The sequence below is a fragment of the Mustela nigripes genome, chromosome 14, assembly GCF_022355385.1.
Source record: "Mustela nigripes isolate SB6536 chromosome 14, MUSNIG.SB6536, whole genome shotgun sequence".
Taxonomy (NCBI): domain Eukaryota; kingdom Metazoa; phylum Chordata; class Mammalia; order Carnivora; family Mustelidae; genus Mustela; species Mustela nigripes.
Genome location: NC_081570.1, coordinates 71,498,502 through 71,510,418, shown reverse-complemented (window position 1 = coordinate 71,510,418; position 11,917 = coordinate 71,498,502). Strand labels below are relative to the sequence as shown.

At 42.4% G+C, this 11,917-nt stretch overlaps 1 protein-coding gene across 1 annotated transcript in view; it reads left to right on the top strand.

Moving 5' to 3' along the window:
* The window catches only part of DDAH1 (dimethylarginine dimethylaminohydrolase 1), a 133,010-nt gene extending 121,302 nt beyond the window's left edge, over nucleotides 1-11,708 (top strand). Inside the window, exons 5-6 of the mRNA XM_059375291.1 lie at nucleotides 8,919-9,062; nucleotides 11,292-11,708. Coding sequence (XP_059231274.1) covers nucleotides 8,919-9,062; nucleotides 11,292-11,408 — 261 coding nt within the window. The 3' untranslated portion in view covers nucleotides 11,409-11,708. The remainder of the gene's footprint in view (nucleotides 1-8,918; nucleotides 9,063-11,291) is intronic.
* Nucleotides 11,709-11,917: the final 209 nt, after the last annotated feature.

Here is an 11,917-nt window from a genome sequence, read left to right as displayed (position 1 = left end):
AGGGCGCCTGGGTGGCTCAGTGGGTTAAGGCCTCTGCCTTCGGCTCAGGTCGTGATCCCAGGGTCCTGGGATCGAGCCTCCCATTGGGCTCTCTGCTCAGCAGGGAGCCTGCTTCCTCCTCTCTCTCTGCCTGCTTCTCTGCCTGCTTGTGATCTCTGTCTGTCAAATAAATAAATAAAATCTTTGAAAAAAAAGAAAAAACCAATCCCTATAGTTCAGTAGAGAACTTAGATGACTTCAGGAATCAGACCTTCTCCATCTAAAAGCATTTAAATGCAAACTTGTAAAAACACATGCATGTCGGGCACCTGGGTGCTCAGTCAGTTAAGCATCTGCCTTTGGCTCATGTCCTGGGATTGGGTCCCACATTGGGCTACCTGCTCAACGGGGAGTCTGCTTCTCCATCTCCCTCTATGCCTCCGCTCTCCCCATTCTCTCTCTCTCTCTCTCTCTCTCAAATAAATAAATAAAATATTTAAAAAATAAAAATATATGCATGTCAAACAAGTTGTATCTACAAGAAAAATCAGCCCAAAGGCTGCAAGTTAGTGAGCTCAGAGTGTAGTCTTTCAAGGGATATTGGAGAGGTGGTAGTTTGGTGTGACAGGAAAAAGATAGGGATTTGGAGGTTGATGAACTTGGACTTAAATCCTGGGTTTACTGTCTTAACATGTGACCTTAGACAAATTACTGAATTTCTCTGAACCTTAGTTTTCTCATTTGTAAAAATGGATAACTGTGAGAAATGAATGAAGAATAGATGAACCACCAATAAATAGAAGATAGCTCAATAAATGGTCCAGTTGTTTCTTGCTATCAAATGACACAGGGAGCCTAGGAGATCCCCAAGCCCCCAGGACCCAAAGGAATTAATTTTTGAAGGTGGGCTTAGGGTGCAGGTATCTGGGAAAGCATAGCCAGGGCATGACTTCAATATCTAAGTAGGCAACAAGATATATCTTTATGAACAGGACTATAGGAGATCTGTTTCTGCCACAGAGCCAGTCAGAAAGGAGGTAGGATCCCAGATTTTGCATTTTGGAAGTGGTGCTTTGGTCTGAATTTCTTTCCTCTATACCCCTGAAATTAGAAAATGAGGATTGTGAGTCACCCAGAGAATCTCCCTTGTTCTTCCTGCCTGTGCCTTGCCCCCCAGCCCTCCATTGAGCTCAGACTGGTCCTCTAATAAGAGGGTGAGAGTTTTTCCCAGCCTTCCACAGAAACCATTGTTTTTGAGAATCCCTTCCAGAAAAGGTTCGTGTGCTTTGTGGTTGTAGTTTGAAGGAGAGAAGTCTTTTGTCCCCATGTTCAGGTGGGCATTATGATCTGAACAAAAACAGCAACTCCAAATATATGAGGGAATGTGTGGAGGAAATGGCAGCTAGCTTCAAAGGAAATATTTGGCCTTGAAGGTTGGCCCAGGTTTAACTAAAAGGAACCATGTAGCTTCGCTCTTAGGATCTGTGTAGCCCATCTATTCAGAGAGGATATTTAACAGACAGCCTTTCTCAGGTTCTGTTCATTTTGAGCTGATCCATGGAAAGATCCATTAAATATGAAAACATAACAGTTCTAGAATATTGTCTGTAGTTATATTGACTCAGCCTTAAAAGGACTGCCTGGGCTTAATGCCTGGTAAATTGTCAGCTCTCAGTAAACTCTTGATGGGCAGATAAACAAATGAATGAATGATTTTAGATATATGGTAGCAACAAATAGTGTGCTTGAAAATCAATACTATATATCTCAAAAGAATCTATAATCTGTTCTTCTTAGTATTGAGTGTTTTAATATGTTGGAAAGGGTACATATGTATATTTCATAAATGATCAATTATGAGTGAGCCAACACACTCTGAATATTCCCTAGCCGTCTCTAAATACCTTCTGTACCCCTTTCAGTATCTGACCCATAAAAGTCCTAAAGCATTCTGTGAAACATTAGCCCAAGAATTTTTTTTTTTTTAATAATTGATGTAATACAAAGAAACCATGAGTAACAAGTGGGAGAATGTAGCCGCCTTCCAGCCCTTTGAATGAGAAAATTCCCAGAAATGCTGGGAACTGCCGGAAATGCCTGGTTGTTAATACAACTAGCCATGCAAATTCTCTTGGGCTAAAAGCCAGACGTTTCCCACTCTGTTTTGTGACAGCTCCACTCTGGGGAGCAAGGCTGATTCCTCCAGATCAGCCGCTGTGTAACAGACCATGAGGATTCGGCGACGATGATTCGGTGGTTTTCAGAGCCATTTCCGCTCTGCCGCGTGCCTTCTTCATTAAGGGGGTGCCTGTAATGGAAGTGAGCTTTACTTTCTTTTCACTGCTAGCATCCCCTTCGTGCGCTTGTCCTGCCTTAAATTATAGATTGTCATCACCTGAAGGAAGAGCCTGCAACTCAGTTATCTTTGGATGTCTTTCTCTTTCCCACCTCTAGCTGTCCTGTCTAGCCCCCGGGGGCCCTTCCATCAAGAACTATTGGATTGAACCAAACACTGGTTGTGTCCAATGCCAGTAATACTCTGTTTTACACAAAGTGGAATAATTCCTCTGGGAAATGGCACAAGTCCGAAATGGCATTTACAGCAAGGACTTGACGCCTCAGATCTTCCTCTAGAGCCGGGTCAAACTCATACATATTATCCGGAGTCCAGGGCCTCTCCGGAATTTAGTGTGTCTGTGGAGGGTTTCGGTGCTTCCTCCTTTCCAGTCTGGCTTGGAACATTGTGAGAAGCAGGAAGTCGATCCCCTGGGGTTAAAAGAACACTGTACACAGAGCTCTGGAGCAATATACCACCTCCACCCTTTTTTAGGAAAAAATGCTGGCACATAGAACTGCACAGCCAACAGCTACATTCTCAAGATACTTGAAATGATGCTCATCTTTTAACAAAGGCTTCTGTGCAGCCACAGAGAGCAAACAAAACCTGCTCCTCCCCTCACTGCGGCTGCATCTTCGTCCTCAGGAGCCTTAGCTCTTAGGGGCCCTGCCCTGCCCCAGGTGCCCGGGAGTACAGCCTCACAGCACGAGCTCCAACAACAGAGGAAAGATGTTAGAGATACGGTCTTCTGAATCTTTTTCTGTCTGTTCCTCTCTGAATGGTTAGCGCCCTGCCTTGTGTATATCCCTGTATTTCCTGGTCCCAGCTATAAATAAATGTCAGGTTGTCTTATTCAGACAATACCAACATATAGGAAGGAGGAAAACAATCACTCTCACAGGAAAAGAGAAACCTGTTCTTTGTTCCAGAAACAGAAACCCTTTGTGTTTAGAATAAGTACCTTGACTTTTTCAAGAAAAAAAAAAAAACAAAAAAAAATGTATTTTTTTTGTTTATTACTTAAAGTTACCATTTCCTAAATCGTTTTCATTTAGAAAGATGATGCCTGATTTTGTTGCCTCCTTTCCCCCGTTGAACAGAACCCCTCACTACTCCAAATGGGGCCTGTTCTGTTATTAAAAGCCTTTTCTCTAGGCACATTTTTTAACCTGTCTTAAAATGATAACCATGGGGCCTAGATAAATTGATTGAGAATCTTCTCCTAAGGTGGCTTTATTAAGACATTTAAGAGTAGCATTTATCAATGAATTACTGTATCTAGTCCCAGTGTTAAATTATCCCCCCCCCAGGGTATAATTCCTTTCCTGACAACAGTGAAAAAAATGTAACTATCCTCAAACAATGGGAGGTAGGTACTAGCTCTGATGTCAGTAATTTTTAAGAATACTCCCACCAGAAGCTATAAATTATAAATATAAGGTCTGGAAAAGAAGAGAAGTACTAATGAGTATGGAAAACCAGTGATCACAATTTCAAATAAATGTCGTTAACTGAAGAACAAAGCAAACACAGAGGAACCAAAGGAGTGTGATTGTTCCCTCAAGGAGCTGAAGGTGGGGGATGGGCGGGAGGGTGGAAAGAGGTGGAGCCCAAGTAAATAAAACACCCCAGGAACGGAAATATAGTCTCTATTACCCGAAAGAAACTGGGAACTTTTTCAAGTAGGCACGACCTTGGAGATTTTAATCTGTTCCCTCACTAATAAACAAGAAGTCAGTACTGATAACACTCCTTGATAATACTTCCTCTGGAATGTACAACATTCCATGTTTCTGCTCCTTAGTCACTACCGGACATGCATGAGTCGGACGGAGAGGTGTGGAAGTTGCCAGGCTACTCGTGGGACCATTGAAGGTATAGTCAGGCCCATAGGTGTGATCTTGCTGTGTTCCTTTCTCTTTCAGCTCTTCTTACACTAGGATAATAGTGTAACCTTTGGATAAAGAATGTAGTGAATTATCTGTAGACCATGAATTAAACTGGAAAACCAACTGGCCACTCTCTAGTGCTTATGAATGGTGGGAGCAATGAGTCTGAATGTGATGGACCAAAATATGCTGCCCATGGTTCTCCCAGTGGCTTAGAAAATTAGGTCAATGGAAATACTCAATTTTCTGGATTTTGTTTTCTTTGTGACTGAGCTTGACGAGGTAACAAGGGCTGTACATACCATGTTTTAAGGATCTTTTTCCTACTTAGTAAGCCCGCTGAGGCCCTACTTAGTAAGCCTCTGGCCCAGGGAACTGTCTCCTGGTGGTCTGGAAGTAATCCTGAATTTCTCGAGTAAACTCAATCTAATCCACATGAAAGACAGTCACTTCTAGCTGTAAATGAGCAGACTAGCCATCTTGGCCCACCTTCAATAACACATAATAAGTAGAGATTCAGACATACTATAATCCTAGACCCTGTACCCAGAAAGAAACATGCTGGCCAGGCTGACTAAGAGTGATGGCTGAGAAGTTTCATAAATCCCAATTTGTGTGTTGATTTAGAGATAGTTCCACTTAATAACTTGAAGAATCCGTCTGCTCACTGGGCTTCTGGACCATTTTATTAAATCATAGGATTGCAAATTGACAGAGACATATGTATGGTCATTTCACTATACACAAAGTTTTGTTCTTTTCTTTCTTTGTTTTAATGCTTTCAGGTGCTGCAGACTGTCTAGCTTGTCCCAGATCCACCACTTCCTGTCACGTTACATCCAGAATCTTTTGGGTAGGACCGTAGACTGTAGTGTCCTACTGTACAGCTTTAGGAAAAAGCCAAACATTGGCTTTAGCTCACATTAATTAATGAATTATATTTCCTTTAAATTAATTAATTAAAGATTAACTAATGAATTATATTTCTTTATCTGGACGAAGACCATACCTTGTTTTTATATATGCAGTTGTTCATATATATAAATTGTGAACATCTCAGTGTACTCATTTTTTTTTAAGATTTTTTTTATTTATTTGTTTGACAGAGAGAGAGATCACAAGGAGGCAGAGAGGCAAGCAAAGAGAGAGGGGGAGGCAGGCTCCTCAATGAGCAGAGAGCCCAATGCGGGGCCCAGTCCCAGGACCCTAAGATTATGACCTGAGCCAAAGGCAGAGGCTTAACCCACTGAGCCACCCAGGAGTCCCCTCAGTGTACTCTTTGAGGTCTGCTATAGCCTTTGAAAGGAGTGAGGAAGGGCTGCCTGGGTGCTCAGTCAGTTAAGTGTCTTCTTTTGGCTTGGGTCATAATCCTGGGGTCCTGGGATGGAGCCCCGCATTGGGCTCCCTGCTCAGCAGAGAGCCTCCCTCTCCCCTTGTCCCTCCCCCTGCTCATGCTCTCTCTCTCTCAAATATATAAAATCTTTAAAGAAGAAGGGAGGAGGGGTGGAGGAAGAGGAGGAAAAGGAGGGAAAAATAAATCAATTAGTTGCAAGCACATTTTGATCACCTGCTAGATGCCAAATGACTTGCAAGAAACAAAGAGGGAAGTATGCATATTTATTACACATTTAATATGTACTAGGAACTTGTGCTAAGCACTTCATAGACATAATCTGTTTTGCTTTGTTTTTTAAAAAAAATAACCTTCAGGGGCATCTGGTGGCTCAGTTGGTTAAATGTCTGACTCTTGAATTCAGCTCAGGTCTTGATCTCAGGTTTTTGAGCTCAAGCCCCACTTTGGGCTCCATGCTAGGCATGGAGCCTACTTTAAAAAAATAAAATAAAATAAAGCAAAATAAAATTTAAAAAAGTAAAATGTTCAGAGCTACTCTATGAGAAATAGGTATGACGCTATCATCCAATTTAATAGCTGAAGAAATTGAGGCTTGAGGAGCTTGCTCAAGGTCACACAGTGTATAGCAGGGCCAGGATTCAGACCTAGCTCTTTCTGATTGCAGCTAACAACTTGACCCTTACTTGTCTGGTCATGCTGCCATAAAATAAATACTCGAAGCTTAGTAAGGGCTTATTACTGTGCCTTATTATATACATTATCTTCATTTAACTTTCACAATAAGTATATGAAAGACTATTATTATCTCAGTTTTATAGTGAGAAAACCAAGAGGTCAAAAAACAAAAAAAGCTTAAACCCAGGTCTTACTCCAGTTGATGGTCTAATGTGCCCCCTTCCACACAATGGAAGGTATTATTAATATTTTTAAAAGCAGCCAAAAAGAAAGTCTGCATAAGATGTATTTATGTAGCAATTCATAATAGAAGAGAGCTACTTGGATATGGATTTTTTTTCTTATAAGCCTCTCCATAGTATTTCTGGGCATATCCATTATATAAGGAGGGCTAGGTTGAATATGTTTTTAATTTTCTTAGAGTAGCTACTCTTGAGGAATGTCTTTAACTTCTTAAGTGTCCACATATTCAAGTAGATCTAAGGTATCTCCATCAGGGCTGTAAAGAACCACCATGGCAGGAGATGCCCTCTATGGACCTGTCCCTTTAGGGGACAATTTAAGAAGCACAAGACAGACATCCAGCCCAGTCAGTCCTGTGGCTACCCCAAACTGTAGCATGTTGTAACAGGCTTATGTATGAAAGAAGAGTTAATGATGCCACAAAAGAATAAATTTTAAGTGCCAAATGAGGGCAAAAAGGTCGATGTTACAGCATATACTAGGAGAGGAAGAACTGCCACAGCCCTGGAGGTCAAGAAAGAGGACAAAGAAAGACAATTAATAGAGAAGGGTTTGAGTTGTTCATATGTGGGTTTGAATCTACCCATGTGACTCTGAGCAAGTAAGTTATTTGATCTCTCTCAGCCTGTTTTGTTCATCTGTAAGATGGGAGTTCTGTGATCAGATAATACATTTTAAATGTTTCCCGTGGTACCCTGTTTCTTCTTCTGTATAACTGTCTGCCAGTCTCCTCCATTAGGCTGTAACCTCTCAAAAACTGGGTCTGGGGGCGCCTGGATGGCTCAATGGATTAAGCCTCTGCCTTCGGCTCAGGTCATGGTCCCAGGGTCCTGGAATCGAGCCACGCATTGGGCTGTCTGCTCATTGGGAACCTGCCTCCCCCACCCCCTCCCTGCCTCTCTGCCTCCTTGTGATCTCCCTCTCCGTCATAAAAAAAAAAAAAAAAAAAAAAAAAAAAAAAACTGGATCTGTGTCCCACTCATCTTTGTGTCTCTCAGCCTTTGGTACAGGGCTTAAGCTCATGCCCATACCTGATGTTTCTTTCTGTGCAAAGGATATTCCATTTTCAGATTACTTGTGCCCTCTCCCGACTTTTGACATATTCCACACGAGGAGAAGTGAATGGTTTACTTGACTGGCGAGTCAGGGAGAGCTTATTCTATGCCACTCTCCATGTTCTCTTTGGCATGAACTTTCTACAAGGAGCATGGAGTTATTGCTCTCTTCCACACTGTGAATCTTACTGTCGTTTGCTGCCACCACTGAGTGGGCAAGCCTACCTACTTCTGAGGTCTAGTAATATGAAGCACATTTCCATATAGATATTGAAAGGTAGAGGGAGACCTGGTCAGAAAGGTAAAATCAAACCAGATTATGGAAAAGATCTTGTTATACCCTTATGGCATGACATTTCAGCAGATTCCTTAAAATATATGGATATTGATCAGGAATGAAAAGAGTCTACATGATGAAGCAGAAAATATATTTGGCTTTTGTTTGTTTATCTGTTTTGGGTGTTTGGATATTTTTGTAGTGAAGGAGGGGTGGTTGATTTTTGGGTTTCCATTTTCATTATGTTGAGATGAGGATAAGGTGTCAATTTCTAAAAATTTTATAGAGTTCACTCCTGTGATTTTTTTAAAGTTATTATATATGAAGGCATTTATAAACCCATCATTTGATTAATAGGCCTGCTAAATCAGGTGGGGTTTTTTTGTTGGTTTTTTTTTTTTTTTTAATCAAGTGTGGTCTGGGACCATCTGCCTCAGAATTACCTGGAGAACTTTAAAATGCAGATCTCTGCACCTCACTTCAGATCTGCCAGATCAGAATCCCTGGCGGTGAGCCCCGAGAATAGAAGTTTAACATTCGCCTCAAGTGATTTTTATGCTTACTGTATTAAAGGCATCCCCTGCCATCAGACAGGTTAATTCAATTTAAGTGTATTTGCAAGAGGAAATTGCGTGTGTGTGTGTGTGTATGTGTGTGTGTGTGTGTGTGTTTATTGCTAAATCAGATTATTGACCAGAATGATTACCACTCTGGTCCCTTTTTCCTATAGACTAGGACAGCCCTGCTTACTCAGCCAAGAATGTCATCAAAACCCCAGCTGGGCCTTTTGCATATGTGTCCATTTCATGTCTCACTGATAGATCTTATGAACAAAAAGTGGAAAAATTATGGCCAGTTTTAAAACCTTTTTTAAATTACAGACAAACACACACTTTAAAAAGAAGAAGAGGAATGCTTGCAGTTCTTCCAGAGAATCCTGACTTCATGGGGTTTTCCTCTGGGATCTAAATGACTAGAGGAAATAGGCAAAAACTTCTCAGGAACATTCTTCGGCGTCCGTCGCGAGCTTATACCCATGCGCTGCCTTCCTTCTGTTTGAAAGTGTGGGGAAGTGCTCCGCTGAAGCCTGCTGTGTTTCTCCTTATAGATCATGCAGCAGATGAGTGATCACCGCTATGACAAGCTCACTATGCCTGATGACACGGCCGCAAACTGTATTTACCTAAATATCCCCAGCAAAGGTCACGTCTTGCTACACCGCACCCCAGAAGAATATCCAGAAAGTGCAAAGGTAAAACAAACAAACAAACAAACAAAACCAGCCTTTGTGGCCAGTGCAGCTGAGTAGGCCTCTCTGTGACAGTCTTCCTGCCTGGGGGTTTTTTTCATGATGGAGTGACAAATAACAGGGGCTTCCTTTTTCTCTATACACGTCAAATCATTAAGAAAGCAGAGAGGATAATATAGTTTTAGGGCACAAGGAAAGTTAATTTAACTCATTCTTCTCATTCTTGTCTCTGATGACAAACACATGCACAGTAATTGAGGTGATCATGCCCGGTATTCAAAACTTTTCAAGTAAGTACTTGGATTTTGCACATTTTTGCTGCAGCTCTGGTGACACGTATCTCCCCGCACTGAGACACTCAGCATAGAGACTTAACAGTTGGACGGTCAACTGTGTCATTGTTTTCTGGCAAATCTGAGCTGCCCTTCACCAGAAGGTCATTCGTTTTTTTATGACAGAGAAGTGTGAGTGACCCAAAGAAGTGGGTGCTCATTGTCAAGGCTGCAAAAAAGGAGCTTTGGGCTGTGCATCCCGGGTAGCGATGGATCAAAAAGATGACACACTTGTCATCAGGCACCTGTCCCTCTAAGAGCTTCTGCGTTTGTTCGCCACCACGGGAGTTGTCCCTAGACATGGAATTCTTTCCTGGTCTAAGATGATGTTCCTTGTCCTTCGGGGCATTCTGCCAGTCTCTTCTGCACACACAGTCACAGCAGTGCTCACCCGTAGACCCTCCAAGTGTCCATATCTGTGTTAGGCATTTCAGCATCTTGCTCTCTGCCCAGAGGAATCAGGTACTGACACTCAGCATGACAGAAGAGCCCTTAATAGCCACTGGTTTTTTGTTTATGCATCTTAAAATTTATATCTTTAAAGATTTTAGAAAATATTTTGGCCACCTTTCAGATACATGATACTGTGTAATCACCAGGTTTATCTTCTGAATCAGTCACCTTCTCGGCAGATAAAAAGGAAATGGGGAGATACATAGATGATTTCTCTGTTTCCATGGCTGGAAGTGTAAACCTGAGGAGAACAGAGGACCCTTAAGCCCAGAATGGGGCTTAACCAGGTCTCAGATAAATAGAGGGTCTCATACTTTATTGTGCATCAGGATTGTTTAAAAATACAGGTTTCTAGACCCCCCACCCTAGAATCTGCAATTTCAATAAGCACCCGGGTCAGAGAACCCACTTGGAGAAACAAGGCTCTGGACCGTTCGTGCTTCTCCAGCCACATGGATTGTCTGATGACCGGATGATTAACGGCTTTGGATTCAGCCCTGTGTCTATCCATGTCTATCCACAGTAACGATGATAACGTCCATGTTTACTGAGGCTTCCTCTTTGCCAGGCATGGGGCCCAGCCCACTCTGGGCATTATCTGATTTATACCTCGCAGCAGCCCTGTGAGGGCACTCTTGTTACTCTGCTTTTACCGAACAGTAACCCAAGGCTAGAAGGGAATCTGGCACTTGGCTGAAGTCACACTTTAGGTGGTGGGTTGACAGAACTGGGTCTGGAGCCCCACTCTGGTTCCAGCACTCTTAATTAGCCGCCGTAGTGAAATTAAAGGAACAATTCTTCCTAAAGAAGCATGGTAGATTGTTTTTTTTGACAGTGTGTTCCAGGTGATTTTGTACTTTAAAAAAAAAAAATGTGCTTTGTTTGATCATCAGAGAAAAATCTGTGGACCTTTAATTCAAAGTTTAGACACATGCTTTCTATTATGACAAAAGATGCTATAAGATTCACACCTGTCATTGAAAAGCAGTGTGACCTGAAACACTTCACTCGGAGTCTGTCTTGTCGAGTTTTTCCAGTGGTGTTGGTAAGGAGAGAAACCTTAAAGTTTAGTAGAAAGGGTTTTAAAGTGTGGCGAGGAAGGGCAATATTCAGACTGAAAACACTGCCACTGGCCTTCACGCACCACTCAGTCTCTCAGGGACAGCGGCAGAGTGAAGGCGTCTCTGGTAAAACCACATTTTTGACACATCTTCGACTTTGAGGTCAAAGCATTGAGCTCGTGATTCACCAGGGCCTCTCGCTCCACTGGGGGCCGGTGTGGTCTAGACTGCACGCGCCTCTTGAGGTGCAATGGCTGAGAAGCCTAAACTCGTGAGCCAAATGAATCCTCACACTAGGCGAGGAGGTGGGGGGTGGGGAGGACGGGGGTAAGACAGAGGCGGAAACATAACCCTTCTGCTTTACCTTTCCTTGATTTCTGCTGCAGGTTTATGAGAAGCTGAAGGACCATATGCTGATCCCTGTGAGCCATTCTGAACTAGAAAAGGTGGACGGGCTGCTCACATGCAGCTCGATTTTAATTAACAAGAAGGTAGACTCCTGAGTCGAAGTCCCCCCACTCTCCTCGTAGCCGGCAATACCGCACTCACAAGGCCGATGACTGTACGCTCCTGTCGTGTTCATTGACAATCTACTTGCCACTGTGCTACTAACTCTGGTTTACAAAAGTCTCCTTCTGAGTTTGCTCCGTTCTGCACCCTCCCCTCCCTCCCCTTGTGGTGGTACCTAAACTGTGGGTTTTGCTAAATGAATTAAGCAATCTAGAAAATATAGAGCTCATGAATTATTGAACTGTGATTAATGGTAGCAAAGAAATACTCATTTCCGTGTTTGTGTTATCAATGTGAGCATATATATATATATATATATATATGCTGTTGAGTTGCCAGTATTGGCTAAAGAATGTCTCCTTGATCAGTCAGATAGGCCAGGGGTTCTTTTTTCCTGTTTGTATTGCTCATCATCTTTGGTTCCTGTGAAATTCCTTGGTTCCTGGCTTCTCCCCTTTTCCTTCCTTTTTTTTCATCTGAACTCTGGATATTTCATTGCCAG